Here is a 16093-nt window from a genome sequence, read left to right on the forward strand (position 1 = left end):
TCGGTAAGAATATCGGAATCGGACGATTATAGCTAAAAATGTCTAGTTTTACGCCGATGGGCAAAACCAATGTCAAAGCTGACGTGCATACCTATATAACGTAGGTAGATGAAGTAATGACGCCATGATAAATATAGCGCTACACGTGCAACACAGCATTCCTAACCTAGCTCACAATGTCTGCTGTATGGATTGAGCAGTCAACAAGTTGAGCAGTCATTTGAAAGAGTAAGAACATTTCAGCGAGGCATTTCAGCGAGGCAACAAAATCCATTAATGCCAAGATAATGGAATTAATTTCCCTTGACAATCAACTGTTCTCTGTCGTGGATGATTTTGGCTTTCGCCGACTGGTTGAGCACTAGTACACACTACCAAGTTGGCGCTATTTTTCCGATGTTAACCTACCAGAGTTACACAGAATTGTTGAAACTCACATCCATGAGCGTCACTGCTATTAGCATCACGACTGACATTTGGACCAGCGATGTCAGCCCCATGAGCATTGAGTCTGACAGCACAGTGGGTCGACGAAGATTTCATACTGAAGAAAGTCCTATTGCATGCCCAAGAATGTGCTGGTTCTCATACAGCTGCTGTCATTTCAAAGGCATTTGAGAACATGTTTGAAACTTGGAAACATGAACACTCCTAGCTCCATTCGAACAACTGACTCGCGAAATAAGCTCAACTGCATCTGCAGCAAACGTGATACCTTGTCATGGTATTGAAACGCCTGATCAACAAAAATGCCAACACAGACCGTGGGGTTAACTTGGAAAATAACTCTACTAGAGGCTGTGAACAAGCAATTTGGTGGCATTCTCTCTGAGCCTCTACGGTGTCATGCTCGATGCTAGGTACAAGGACCGCTACTTCGATGCAGACAAGAAACAGGTTTTAAGTGAAACGTTACAAACACAGCTGGACAAGATGGAAACAGACACAGTGGCAGTGTTCACCAAGGAAGAGAGGCCATAGACAGCTGAAACTTCACTGCTTGACATGTATTATGAAATCCTGGTTGAGACTGAACAAATGAACAACGAAACAGCACAGCAAGTAAGTGAAAGAAATAGGTTTTGATTGTGTTTTACAGGTAATGGGGACATACGTAAATGCCAACAAAATAACTGGTAATGGGGACATACGTAAATGCCAACAAAATAACTTGTTGGTCAGTGTGTGTGTGTTTAAACTATTTAACTATACTAGAATGCCTAAAAGGACGCAAACATTTTTAATACCGATTATCGGTATCAGTTTTTTGGCAAGGAAAATATTGGATATCGGCCAAAATGTTTATCGGTACATCCCTAAATTGAATCATATTATTATATGGAGTAGAAATCGATGGGTTAGAAGAAGCCTACATAACCAACCCATAAAGTAAAATGTAACATCCAAATATGGCCCACTATGTAAACTTTAACATTGATTTATCCTGCAATAGATGTCATACAATTGGTAACGTACATTTTTCTTCTAATGCATCTTCAGGGGAAAGTAATCTAAAAGTAACTGAATGTAGTCAGATTTTGGGTAATCCAGAAGTTATATGTTACTCATTACAATTGGACAGGTAACAAGTAACTAATGGATTACACTTGGAAAGTAACATACCCAACCCTGTTGGCTACATATGAATAAAATGTATACCAAACAAAAATTGAAACGCAACATAAAGTGTTGGTTCCATGTTTCATGAGCTGAAATAAAAGACCCTATAAATGTTCTATATGCACAAAAAGCTTATTTCTTTAAAATGGTGTGAACCAATTTGTTTACATCCCTTTCAGTGAGCATTTCTCCTTTGACAAGATAATCCATCCAACTGACAGGTGTGGCATATCAAGAAGCTGATTAAACAGCATGATCATTACACAGGTGCACCTTGTGCTGGGGACAATAAAAGGCCACTCTAAACTGTGCAGTTTTGTCACACAACACATTGCTACGTATCAAGTTGAGGGAGTGTTTAATTGGCATGCTGACTGCAGAAATGTCCACCAGAGTTGTTAGATAATTTAATGTTCATCTCTCTACCATAAGCCACCTCCAACTTCATTTTAGAGAATTTGGCAGTACGTCCAACCGTCCTCACAACCACAGACAATGTGTAACCATGCCAGCCCAAGACCTCCACATCCGACTTCTTCACCTGCGGGATCGTCTGAGACAAGAAACCCAGACAGCTGATGAAACTGAAGAGTAAATTTATGTCTGTAATAAAAACATTCTGATTGGCTGGGCCTGGCCTATGCCCTCCCAGGCCCACCCATGGCTGCACCCCTGCGCAGTCATGTGAAATCCATACATTAGGGCCTAATTTATTCATTTCAAATTGACTGATTTCCTTATATGAATTGTAACTCAGTAAAATCATTGAAATTGTTCCATGTTGCATCTATATTTTTGTTCAGTATAAAATACATTTACTGATTAATTCTTGATTCAGCATAACAGTTCAGGCAATCGTGAACCTACACTGCTACCCAGTGGTGATTTAGTGCTACTACAGTGAGCACCATAATTCATTGGACAGTGACCATGTTTTTGTTATTTTGGTTCTGTGCTCTAGCACTTTGAGTTTGAAAGGATACAATGACAATGAGGGCGAGGTGCAGACCGTCAGCTTTAATTTGAGGGTATTTTCATACATATCAGATGAACTATTTAGAAATGACAGCACCTTTTGTACATAGTCCCTCCATTTTAATGTACTACAAGTATTTGTTGAATTGGCTTCACAGATGTGTGTCGTTAGGCAGGTGTATTTTTTCGTGTTGTCAGTGAATGCAGGAGAGCTGTTGATGAATAGTTTTGATTCTAGACTTTGCTATTGCCTTTGGATGTTGTTGTTGGGGTGTGACAACATGAGGAAGACAGCAGTGTCAATGCAAATGAAGCTGGCCGTCATAAGGCTCAGAAATGAAAATCAATCAATCAGGAACATTGCAAAAATCCTGGGCACGCCCAAGTCAACAGTTTGGTTCATCATTAACAAGAAAAAAAACAACTGGTGAACTCAATTATATCAAAAGACCCGGTAGACTGAGGAAGACCACTGTAGTGGATGACCGGATGACTCTCTATGGTGAAGAAAACCCCCCTGACAACAGCCCAACAGATCAAAAACACTCTCCTGGATGCAGGTGTAGATGTGTCAAAGTCTACCATACGTAGAAGACTACACCAGCAGGACTACAGAGGGTACACTACAAGATGCAAACCACTGATAAGCCTGAAAAACAAAAAGGCGAGATTACAGTTTGCTAAAAAGCACCTAAAAGAGCCCCAACAGTTCTGGAAAAAAGTATTGTGGACAGATGAGACAAAGATGAACATGTACCAGAGTGATGGAAAGAAGAAAGTGGAGAAAAAAAAGACATGCCCATGATCCAAAGCATACCACCTCATCCGTGAAACATGGTGGAGGGGATGTTATGGCTTGGGCCTGTATGGCTGCCAGTGGAACAGGCTCACTTGTCTTCATCGATGATGTGACTGCAGACAGAAGTAGAACAATGAATTCTGAAGTCTACAGAAATATTTGATCTGCTCAGATAAAACAAAATGCCTCCAAACTCATTGGACAGCACTTCATCACGCAACAAGACAATGACCCTAAACATACTGCTAGAACAACGAAGGGGTTTTTGATGGCCAAAAAGTGGAAAAACCTTGACTGGCCGAGTCAATCACCGGATCTGAATCCAATTGAACATGCATTTTACATGCTGAAGAGGAGACTGAAGGCAATAAGTCCCCGAAACAAGCAGGAACTGAAGATGACTGCAGTATGCTGCCTCCGCCTTTGTGCAAGGAGGAGCACTGCCAGAGCCCTGCAAAATGACCTCCAGAAGGCCACAAATGTGCATGTGTCTGCTCAAACGGTCAGAAACAGACTCCATGAGGGTGGTATGAGGGCCCGACGTCCACAGGTGGGGGTTGTGCTTACAGCCCAACACCGTGCAGGACGTTTGGCATTTGCCAGAGAACATCAAGATTGGCAAATTCGCCACTGGCGGCCTGTGCTCTTCACAGATGAAAGCAGGTTCACACTGAGCACGTGACAGACGTGACAGAGTCTGGAGACGCCGTGGACAACGTTCTGCTGCCTGCAACATCCTCCAGCATGACCGGTTTGGCGATGGGTCAGTCATGGTGTGGGTTGGCATTTCTTTGGGAGGCCGCACAGCCCTCCATGTGCTCGCCAGAGGTAGCCTGACTGCCATTAGCTACCGAGATGAGATCCTCAGACCCCTTGTGAAACCATATGCTGGTGTGGTTGGCCCTGGGTTCCTCCTAATGCAAGACAATGCTAGACCTCATGTGGCTGGAGTGTGTCAGCAGTTCCTGCAAGAGGAAGGCATTGATGCTATGGACTGGCTCACCCGTTCCCCAGACCTGAATCCAATTGAGCACATCTGGGACATCATGTCTCGCTCCATCCACCAACGCTACGTTGCACCACAGACTGTCCAGGAGTTGGTGGATGCTTTAGTCCAGGTCTGGGAGGAGATCCCTCAGGAGACCATCCGCCACCTCATCAGGAGCATGCCCAGGTGTTGTAGGGAGGTCATACAGGCACAGAGGCCACACACACTACTAGTCTCATTTTGACTTGTTTTAAGGACATTACATCAAAGTTGGATCAGCCTGTAGTGTGGTTTTCCACTTTAATTTTGAGTGTGACTCCAAATCCAGACCTCCATGGGTTGATACATTTGATTTCCATTGATAAGTTGCGTGTGATGTTGTTGTCAGCACATTCAACTATGAAAAAAGTATTTAATAAGAATATTTCATTCATTTAGATCTAGGATGTGTTATTTTAGTGTTCCCTTTATTTTTTTGAGCAGTGTATATATTACAACATTGTTAAAGTCAGAAACAAGAGTTTTTGAACAATGGTCAACTATCAAAGTGGATGATAAAGAATAAGTCTGGACTTTAAAACATCAGCCCATCTTTATTTACGTTTCAAAACAAGACAGACAAAGAGCTCTTTCTTCCATTTGGCAGAATAAAACTGACAAGTATGGCGGGCATATTATCAGAGACCATTATGTGGCATGGTCAATAGTTATCCAAAACAAAAATGGCGCAAAGCAGAATAAAAACAAAGCTGGTGATTGAAATGCTCAGTAAAGATCCCTTTCTATCAATAGGAACACCGGTGCACCAAGAATAGTAATAACTGCTCTGGTTCCATTCCCTATGGGGTTCACAAAACGCCTGTAAAGACAGACTCTTGACCACATGAGTAATGCTAAACCTTAAAAAATAAAATACATCTGAAGCATACTTTGTGAAATGCTCAGCTCAAAGCTTTGATTCTCTCGATTTTGCACACTTAAAATGGGAATATTTGTTAAAAGACCTAAGAGGAGCCAGACACTGAAGAAAAAAAACAGACGAGATACAGACCTTAACACACAGCTGGGTGTCCTTATCTCACCCCATAGATAACTTTGTGGGACCTCGCTTTCACTGCAAACTAAACTACAGTTCCACTGCCTAGACGCAAGTTGGTATTCACACATCTCAACAAAGAGTAGAGTAATATAATTATCTTATCCTGATATGATAAGAACTCAAAATGAGTGGAGAAGCATTTCTTCTGTGAAGGGGGAGAAGTTTCATGATAAAGGAGAAGAAATGACACATGACTGGCTCCCAAAGCAGTCAAGTCAGTCACTTGATGTATGCAAATGTCAAAAGTGTGGTTGTTGACAAAGAGAATGAGAGGTCTCTAGATGTAGAAAACCTATTTTTTCATGGACATTGCCATTGAGGGCTCCCAGCATTTTAAAGTAGTAATCTGGGTGGGGATTCCTATGGCTTAAGGAAGGATCACATAATTAAATCCAGGTCACCAGGAGGGATCAGCCAATGAATTATACTTGTGAGAAAACATTCCATAACTGCAGGTGGCAGTAAATAGCCGAATCTAGTCTTTATACCTGTTCAAACACACTCTAGATGGCAGTGTGCACCCTTTCAGTTTGTTTGCCAACTCATAGAAGGAGAATGACAAAATTGACTACTTCAAAATGGAGATGGCCTCAATGGCGCTGCCGGTGCTCTCACAGACGCCATAATGGGACAGATACAATGTGCCTATGGGTGGTTGCGTAAAAGTTTAGGGGCTCAAGAGGTGGGGCAAACTGAGGAAAAAGACAAAAACAGTGGAAAGTTACGGCACACCAACCAATAAATAAAAAGAACAACTGCCATATTGGAAGAGGCAATAGGTTTTGTTATAAGGCGTCAACAGGAGATCATTTTCAAAAAGACACAAGAGTCACTCATACTCATATCTTTTAGTGTATCGTGACGGTAAACATGCACATTGTCACATTCCCAAGAGCCACGCATTCTACACCATAGGGAAATCTGACATTTTGTATCTACATAAAAAAAACTGTACAGTTGTTCTCTGGTGTCTTAACAGGCAGCTATAGCGCAACATCACACAAGAGAAAACTTTCATTCACATTTTACCGTAGATTTATAAGTCTTCCAAGCTTTCCTTGTATCACACAAGTCCGAAGACGACACATCAAACACATATCATTCATATTTAGCCATGGCCGTCCACTGATTTTAATTGGGATTTATTTATCTGTATCATGTTTACCAAAGGGCCATCAATCAAGCTAAATTCTGAGTCATTACCCCAAGGACAGCAATAACATGTTCTCGTATTGATGCAATGGGTTAATGAGTAGGTCCTGAAGAAGACTGCAAATAAATAAACCTGTTGTACACATTGACTATGACCGCAAGGTCATTATTGTATTTCTAATGCAGCCATAACACTGAAAAACATGAGATTTTTAGCTGTAAATGAACAGAGTATTAAGTGTTTTGTAGTAATCTGTTACTCTCCTCAGTCTTATTTGTACATACAACTTCAAGTATGTATTATCACGACTATACAGAAACAAAATGAGAAAAAATTACAACTATCCCACTCCAACAAATGCATCCATCCACAACTCTTCTGTTGAAAGTCTAAGCTTGTCAACAACAAAAAAAGGGGGAAATGGTTTCTCTCGTGGTACTAGAACAGGTACGATATCCTAGAGAAACCCCAGCCTGTACATAAAAAGATGACTAGGCAGCACTGGAGTCAGTCTGGTGATTAGCGAGAGCCATCAAAGCAGGTGAATCTGTAGGGCATGTTATACAGCGCCCACAAAATGACGTTGCCATGACGTTGCTCCTGAAGCAATGGGATAAGGACTCTACCTTTTTGGGAGGTGTGTGGGAGCAGACAGTGAGTGTAAACAGATTGTTGATTGAATAACAGGAGTGGTGTGGTTTAGCTAGCATATTGTAATGGCTAATGTGATGCTCCATCAGCCGTTACAGGTTAGGTACTGTTTGGCATAGCACATAGAATTTAACCAACGTTTACTTGGCGAGACTTCCTCAATTCCTGACTTGGAAGACCAAATGTATTCTAAAACAACCATATCTAGTTGCAGGGAGTTCGTTTTAATTTAGAATATGCTGTTATACATTTTTTGATCTATGAAGTAATCCAACAATCTGTACGCCACCATCTTGACTATTTCAAAGTCAAGTGAGTTTCATCATGACATGTGGCACTACAGGGTGGACACCCACCTGACTTAATCAATGAGAGAAGATGAGCACGATGGTGGTGTACACATTGTTGGATTACCTCATGGAGCAAAACATTAATTCCATTTTTTTTGTGGGGGGGGCAGGTAGATCAGCTTTAATATTGCAGATAGAATGTAGGTTCTATCCATGAAATTGTCTGCATCATTTCCAATCTCCTTATTTGTTCATTTCCCTACTCTAATTGGAATAAACAGACTACAATACTTCTGCTATTTACTGCTGTTTCACTCACATCTACAGTACCGGTCATTAAATAACTATACATTTATATTTCTAATTTACTCTTTCTTCAAGTGCTCGATTTTCACCCACAGCAGCCAATTCACATTTTCTTCCCGATCTTAACGCCAACCCTCCGGTGTCCACAGATTAACCCATCTTTCCCAGTATTACACTAACCTTCCCATGTCCACAGATTAACCCATCTTTCCCAGTATTACACTAACCTTCCCATGTCCACAGATTAACCCATCTTTCCCAGTATAACGCCAACCCTCCGGTGTCCACAGATTAACCCATCTTTCCCAGTATTACACCAACCTTCCCATGTCCACAGATTAACCCATCTTTCCCAGTTTTACGCTAACCCTAAAGGTGTCCAGATTAACCCATCTTTCCCAGTATTACGCCAACCCTAAAGGTGTCCACAGATTAACCCATCTTTCACAGTATAACAATTTCCTTCTGCAATACATCCCTCCATTTTACTGTGATGTCTTACGAGGCTCCTGAACCTCCCTATTTGTAACATTTCTACCGATATTGCCCTGCAAATAAATACTTTACCCAAGACTACAATGATGTTTCCCCATTGACTGATCGTGGTTGTTCCAATGCCATGACAATAGTCGGCATGTCCATCTGAACCCTGATATGACATAACCATTCCTGGACCTGACTCCAAAGCGAGCCACCGATGGACAGTATTCTGTTTCCTCGTGGCAGAGTATACACAAGGCTGACTGTTCTATTGATTCTATTTCTTCGTTGCAGAGTCTGCAAAAGGCTGACTGTTCTATTGATTCTATTTCCTCGTGGCAGAAGGTGCACAAGGCTGACTGTTCTATTGATTCTATTTCCTTGTGGCAGAGTCTGCACAAGGCTGACTGTTCTATTGATTCTATTTCCTAGTGGCAGAGTCTGCACAAGGCTGACTGTTCTATTGATTCTATTTCCTAGTGGCAGAGTCTGCACAAGGCTGACTGTTCTATTGATTCTATTTCCTCGTGGCAGAGGGTGCACAAGGCTGACTGTCCAATGGCCCATATATATTGAGCATTCTTTTTGAAGTAAGTATTTTATAATAGCTTAAATTAAAATTAATGTCAATAATTGTTTTATATGTCAGTTCATAGACTCGATGCCAAGGTATTGGGACATCAAAAACCTGTTCCCAACTGACTTGCATTTTATATGGTACGGCTGTCAAACCTTTTGACTTTTCTTTTTAATCATTATTAATGGGTGGCAGACTAAATAAGATTTTTCTAAATTCAAACCCCCTGAAACTAGACATCGACTTTTAGAAGACATTAGTAGTCTTCCAAGTCTGGAATTGAGGAAGAATCGACAAGTTAAGGTTGGTCAAAAATTCTCTGTGCTACGTCAAACAGCACCCATCTAATAGTGCCTATCAGCCAGCTGCTACCATGGTCTGACTAGGCAATATTTTTGAATAGCTAGGGTATGGTTTACATTTGGTTGGGTTCAGACTGACTGGGCCTGCTGGGAGGTGGTGGTTTGTTTTTCCAGACGTCTGGTTTAACCGTTGCCACGGTTGATGAGGTGCAGCCGGGTCTCCACGGGACTGGGTCGTCAGGCACAGGCCTGGCAACAGAAGAGAGAGACGCAATGAGAGACAATCCTCTGTGAACCAAGAGTAAAATGCTGTCATGCAACACACATTGGAAAGTCTACTGGCAATTGAACATTTTCAAAGAAAAGCTTGATAGATGTTTCTGTCTAATCTTGCAAGCCTGAATGTCTGTGGAGAGGGACTACTTTCTGTGTGGCCTGACTTACGTGGGGAGGTGGAGGACTACGGGGGCTCTAGGTGTGTTTCTTCATCCCCCTGATGTCTTCATCCTTCAGGGTAAACTTCTTCCTCAAGGCCTCGGAGATCAGCGAGGCGGAGTCCGACTCGCCCATCAGGGAGGTGCAGCCTCTGTTGCACCTGCATGGACACACACAATAAGAGCATGGTCTGGTACAAAGACAACTGAAATCCATGACCTAATTCAGAAATGGCAACTGGTGGCAAAGGCCTCCCTGTTTGTAGGCCCACAGATTTTCAGAACGGGATTAAATATATTAGTACCTGTAAAAACTTTGGACACCTACTCATCCCAGGGTTTTTATTTGTACTATTTTCTATATTGTCGAATAATAGTGAAGACGTCAACATTTTGAAAAAACACATATGGAATCAATGATAGTCCCACTAAGCGCAAACCAGATGGGATGGCGTATCGCTGCAGAATGCTGTGGTAGCCATGCTGGTTAAGTGTGCCTTGAATTTTAAATAAATCACTGACAGTGTCACCAGCAAAGCACCACTACACCATCACACCTCCTCCTCCATGCTTCACGGTGGGAACTACACATGCAGAGATCATCCGTTCACCTACTCTGTGTCTCACAAAGACACGGCGGTTGGAACCAAAAATCTCAAATTTGGACTCCTCAGACCAAAGGACAGGTTTCCACCAGTGTAATGTCCATTGCTCGTGTTTCTTGGCCCAAGCAATCTCTTCTTCATATGTGTCCATTTTTTGTGTCCTTCACTTTGCTGTGGCGGTCCTCATGAGAGCCAGTTTCATCATAGCGCTTGATAGTTTTTGCGACTGCACTTGAAGAAACTTTCAATGTTCTTGAAATATTACAGGTTGACTGACCTTCATGTCTTAAAGTAATGATGAACTGTCATTTCTCTTTCCTTATTTGAACTGTTCTTGCCATAATATGGACTTGGTCTTTTACCAAATAGGGCTATCTTCTGTATACCACCCCTATCTTATCACAACACAACTGATTGGCTCAAACTCATTAAGGAAAGACATTCCACAAATGTACTTTTAAGGCACACCTGTTAATTGAAATGCATTCCAGGTGACTACCTCATAAAGCTGGTTGAGGGAATGCCAAGAGTGCGCAAAGCTGTCATCAAGGCAAAGGGTGGCTACTTTGAAGAATCTAAAAATATATTTGGATTTGTTTAACACTTTTTTGGTTACTGTATACACTTAAATGCTGATACGAGGTTATGCAAAGCTCACGATTCTATATGCATTGTGATTTTGTGATTTGATTTTCCAAACATATGGCTCATTATATGTCTGCTGCAGAGAGACAAGAGAGCATGAGAAAAGGAGTTACAAGCTATAGGATGAAAAATACCTGAGTTTTGGCGCAGATAAAGCTGACTAGCACAATCTAACATTACTTACAATAGCAAAAAAAAGTTTATATAGTCAAATATCGGTATAATATCGTCCCAAAATAATATTGCGATATGTAACTATTGATTTGGTCCCCCATTACTAGTGGGTATGAATGTGGGAATGCAGACCCGGCAAGCCACTGTGGCCCCTCATAAAGAGTTCAGAGTTTTTTGACCCCACCTATCAAAGTTGCCCATCCTTGACAAAATTGATTCCTCTTGCTTTTTTCTATCTGTGGAAAACAGGACAACGACCAGCTGTCCTGGTGTTTTCTGACAATGCATTATCATACATCTTCTGCTGACATGGTATTTACACTGTGTGTGTATTAAGAGACATGAGAGGAAGCCATTTTCTTCCGTATCCTGACTCGCCCTTTAACCTACCTGTCCTTGCTCATCTTCATGCGGTTCATGTCCTTCAGGATGTCCATGACATCAGCAAAGCTGGTGGACTTGGACAGCGACACTGTGTCCTCCTCCGCCTCCCGGAAGTCCATGCTGGGATGGTCCAGGTCAAAGGTCGCCGAGGCCGTCATAGAGGCAGACATGTTTGCGGGCGGCATGGGGTCCGGCATAAGCTCCGAAACCACAGACACCACATCCTCCTCCTCATCTTCCTCCTCCTCTTCCTCTTCCGTCACGTCACTGATGACGAAGGAGGCTGAGGCGGCGGGCTGGTAGGGCGCCGTCTCGAAGGGCGCCATGGAAAAGCTCATGCTGGTGTCGTCGGGGGACAGGAGGTCGGGGGTCAAGGGGTTGGAGCCTTTAGGGTGACAAACAGAGCAGAGACAGGCTAGTTATCACACTTTTCAGATTTGATTATTTTCTCATAAATAAACCTCAGAATTGGGACAGACAGAGCCTTAAAGGGATGCAGATTGGCAATCAACTAATCTCCTGCACTGGGGTCACATAGTCAGGCTATTTAAAATACAGAGTCCTCTGATGAGCTTCTGATGCATAGGCAGGCAGGTTAGTGTGCTTTCAGTTTTAATCCCAAAGCCCATCACTTTCAGAGGACGAGCCCTACACTCATCTAGGAAAATCAGGTTATCTGCCTGGTAAGAACTCCAGTGTCATCTAACAGCGCATGGCTATAGCATGTGACACTGTCCTCATAATTTCTGCAACAATGACTACAGTATATGCTAATGCATCCACGACATAAGACATACAATCCCAAGGACCAATAAGACACATACGTCTTCTAAAATATACACATGGTAATATCCGAGGTTGATTAAAACAGGAGGCTCTTATTATTACACATCACTGCATGCGGTAGCCATACTGAAGATTATGACACTTTAAAAGCAACACATAAAGCCAAGCTACTCTAAGACAATCCCCTTGCTGCATAAATGACAAAGGGTCAGATACTGTATATAGGCACCAGAGGAAGCTAGCGGGAGGAGCGATAGGAGGAAGGGCTCATTGTATTAGCTGGAATGGAAAAATGAAATGGTATCAAACATATAGAAACCACATGTTTGACTGCATTCCATTAATTCCATTCCAGCTAATACAATGAGCCAGTCTTCCTATAGCTCCTCCCACCAGCCTCCACTGATAGGCACTTAGGAAGGGCTCTACCTAAGCATGTGTGCTCCAGGTCGCAGAATATTTAGGCACATATGCAAGTAAAATGGTCGCACTGTAGAGCCCTGATAGGCCTAATATAGCTAGCTTTGCCAGAGAAAGAGCCCCTTTCACTGGTGAATTTAACTTAATGACAGCTGTGGGGAAACTGCTTGACAAATTCCCTACCAGATTCTGTGGCTACGATCTTGGCGATCTGGGAGCGGAGTCTGCTCAGTTCATCCTGCAGGGAGGTAGTACGGTTCATGGCCGTCACCGCAGGCTTCCTCAGCGTCTCCACCTTCTTGACGTCGCGGCGGAAGTTGGGCACAGAGGAGTTCCTGTGCATAACCAGGAGAGGCGTGGGTCGCCACTCATGTCTAAGAGGGCGTGAATCGCTCCTGAGAAAAGAAATGGACCACAAGAAAACGCTTGCATTAAAAGAACAGGAGGTGTAAGCCTCTATCACATCTACCAGAGTGTCCTTTGTCATAAGTAATGCTAGCATTAACAATAGGCCAATTATTTAGACCCCACGATAGCTGACATATCTACGGCCTCAGTGAAGGGACATACTCAAGTTCAGCAGCCACATTCTTCTGCACTGTGGGTGAGAAAAGCACATATTTACCGCACTCTGGCATAGCTCTCAGACTCCTCATCTGCTGCGATCCAGGCAATGTCTGCCAGTGTGGGCACCGTGGGGCCATCCATGGGCCGCAGAGGAGGGAGACCTGGGAGTTCCTGGTAAACAGGTGCAGGTTCCCTGTTAGCATTTTTAATGCAATTTGGCCACAAGGTCGGCCTTCTGACAGAAAGTCATTGTCTGTACCGTGTACTTATGCTATTGCATGTGTTGAATTTGATAATGACCATATTTACCTGGAAACATGCCCTGGGCGGTGGTTTCATGGGTACAATAGAGCCTATTCTCCTCACCACACTGCGAGTCGACCCATGAGGCTTGTTCTGCCAAATAGGAATAACCTCCTGAATAGTGGTAAGAAACATGCTGTTAGTTTTTCCAACACACCACAAACTTAGCCTGGTCCCAGATCTGTGGTCTTCCCAGCTTTGCTGTCATTGTCAAGCCAATGAGTGGGATGGAGGGTAGAAACAGACTGGCACCCAGGCTACCACAACCTCTTGTTAGTACATTTCAGAATGCATGCTTTTAATCTATAAAAAGGGCTAGCAAGATAACTTACTGCTTCGGTTTCCATGGTGAATGATCTTGCTCATACAATGTGCAGAGGACACCTAATCAGCGCTGGGCTCAGTTGGCTAATGTGTGTTTAGTAAACAAAGGACATGCCATAAACAGTCTTCAGACGCTGATATTGAGGTCTTCCAACATCTGTGAGGGAAACAAATGTTGACAATTGAAAATGGACTATGTAGATTATTCACAGCAGGCCACACATTCAGCTGAAAGTTATAAATGGCTTTAAATAGCTACATAAAGTTAGACTTTATGTACGAATGGCTAATGTTAGGCATCCAGCCTTTTCGAGCCAACTCGGTAGCTATGAAATTAGTAGACGAAGTTGCCTCAAAAGTGTGTTGAGGATTATATTAAAAGGCTTAGTGCAGTCAAAAACGTGATATATATTTTTTTCCTCACTGAGGTTGGAATAATACTGTGAAATTGTGAAAACGATGATTGTGCCATTTTAGTGTAAAAAATGTTTGAAAAGACCACCTGTCAGCCTGTTGTGGTGGGATGGAGTTTGGTATACCAATAAGAAACAGCAAATTGACAGAGTTCCAAACCTCTTTGCAATAACAGCTAGTTTTCCCCTCCCCACTCACACAGGCATAGCAAAATTCTTGCTTGAGTAATTGCTCTTTGCTAAGATGCTATTTGACCATTTTAATTTAAACCAATCACACTAAGGTACTTAATTATTACCCAGAAATTATTTGACATCGAGATAAATACAGCAGTATTGCATTGGACCTTTAATGTTGCTGTAAATGAGGTTGATCAAATGGCATGAGTGGATTTTCAATGAGCAACAGTTCCGAACACCAAAAGTATAATCCTAACATATCACGCAAAGCAAATGATTAATAAATTGACTAGCTCACCGGTTCACAATAAATTGATTAGCTAGCTGACCGCAGTTGCTAACCGCAGTTTATCTGTTAGCTTGCTAGCTAACAAGCTTCAGCCGGTCCTTTGATTGACCCTCAAGCGTAAATCGAAATTATACCATATATTTCGATTATCTTAACACTATATAAAGAAAACTATAAGCATGCAACTCACATTTGTTAATGTAACATCTGAGAGATTTCAATAATTATTTTCTTTTCGACTAACACGTTCTCGTTTTCGTCTTTCAGACTTCAGCAATGTTATCGTTTTGCTAGGCCCGGAAAAAGCACTCTATTCTATAATGTGATTGGTCGGATCATTACACATGCCTTTTCACCAGCCAATACAATTTGAGCATCAACAAGCGAAGCGATGTGACGACAGTGCCTCGTGTGGCAGGAAAAGCAAGTGCGAGGCTTTTTGCAGAATGGCTGCGGACCCCCTTATAAATAAGGGTAATATTTCCCTAAACTGGAAGCCACTCTAGTTTCTATTCTAAATTGAGGAAGGCCATGCTATTTGCTCCTACTGTTTTATGCATAGGCAATTTCTCTGCAATGAATGAGTGCCGCAAACCAAAGGAATTTTTAAAAGTTACCATTGTAATTTAAACTGTTTGCATGGGGGTGCGTGAAAACATTGGGGTTGGATTGATGATTACAGAAAATAGTTGTTCTAGCCATGCAATGATTCTACGTATATGCTCAAAGACTCCTCAATCTCCGGCACTGGAGGATGGATGAAATGGGCGGAGCGTATATGCTCAACTTTTTGCTGTTGTCTGCGGTGATATCACAAAACATAACACCGTGGGTAATATGAAGCCTTCCGAAATCACTCGCTTTCGATCAACATTCCGGGCAATCTTTTTGACAGGTCAGTCCCTAAATCCTTTCAATATTAACATTTCCGAATTCAGTGTACCCCACTGCTACGTTTTATTGTCGCATGCCTCGAATTTTCGATATGGAAGTGAGGAACATCCATGTTTAAAAAGACTACAGTAATCTATTGCAATATTTTCCAAGACAATGATTTGTAGGGATGCTTCCTTCTACAGTAAGAATCCGTATCCCTTACGTACTTAAGGTTAGTGTAGGAACAGATCTTCTGGTGAAAGAAAGAACATTTAAAATATAGTTCCATCCATTGCATCAGAACTCGGGCCCAAAGGAATTTGAGCGCTAGCCCTAATCGACTGTGTTGCAAATAAAATATGTTATGTCTGATTGTCAAGAAATAAGGCAACAAAAATAGCATTCAATATCAAACAAATGTATTTATAAAGCCCTTTTTACATCAACAGATGT

General features: G+C 42.2%; 2 protein-coding genes across 5 annotated transcripts in view; one reads left to right on the forward strand and one right to left on the reverse strand.

Moving 5' to 3' along the window:
* Positions 1-4955: 4955 nt before the first annotated feature.
* On the reverse strand, positions 4956-15074 carry mtfr1l (mitochondrial fission regulator 1-like). Of its 4 annotated transcripts, none has more exons than XM_024437724.2 (8): positions 14955-15074; positions 13891-14039; positions 13565-13651; positions 13314-13426; positions 12872-13083; positions 11489-11867; positions 9685-9835; positions 4956-9489 (listed from the first exon to the last, which is right to left on the reverse strand). In XM_024437724.2, the coding sequence occupies exons 2-7, from the start codon at positions 13903-13905 to the stop codon at positions 9712-9714; spliced, it is 930 nt and encodes a 309-aa protein (XP_024293492.1). In that variant the 5' UTR covers positions 13906-14039; positions 14955-15074; the 3' UTR covers positions 4956-9489; positions 9685-9711. The 4 variants fall into 4 exon arrangements, with proteins under 4 accessions (XP_024293492.1, XP_024293488.1, XP_024293489.1 ...); XM_024437720.2 differs by having other exon boundaries at positions 13565-13672; XM_024437721.2 differs by lacking the exon at positions 14955-15074 and adding an exon at positions 14774-14869 and having other exon boundaries at positions 13565-13672.
* Positions 15075-15513: 439 nt separating this feature from the next.
* The window catches only part of si:ch211-15d5.11 (oxidation resistance protein 1), a 33576-nt gene continuing 32996 nt past the window's right edge, over positions 15514-16093 (forward strand). The window contains exon 1 of the mRNA XM_024437725.2: positions 15514-15659. The gene's annotated coding sequence lies outside the window, so the exon portion shown is untranslated. The remainder of the gene's footprint in view (positions 15660-16093) is intronic.

This window comes from Oncorhynchus tshawytscha, linkage group LG11, assembly GCF_018296145.1.
Source record: "Oncorhynchus tshawytscha isolate Ot180627B linkage group LG11, Otsh_v2.0, whole genome shotgun sequence".
NCBI classification, from domain to species: domain Eukaryota; kingdom Metazoa; phylum Chordata; class Actinopteri; order Salmoniformes; family Salmonidae; genus Oncorhynchus; species Oncorhynchus tshawytscha.

Bases quoted from the DNA above. Each gene is read 5' to 3' on its own strand.
- mtfr1l (XM_024437720.2), bottom strand. The intron at 13,084-13,313 runs GTAAATATGTGC...TTCTTTTCTCAG, and splicing joins GAGAGCTATGCCAGAGTGCG to GAGCGATTCACGCCCTCTTA. The intron at 9,836-11,488 runs GTAGGTTAAAGG...GTGTCCATGCAG, and splicing joins ATGAAGATGAGCAAGGACAG to GTGCAACAGAGGCTGCACCT.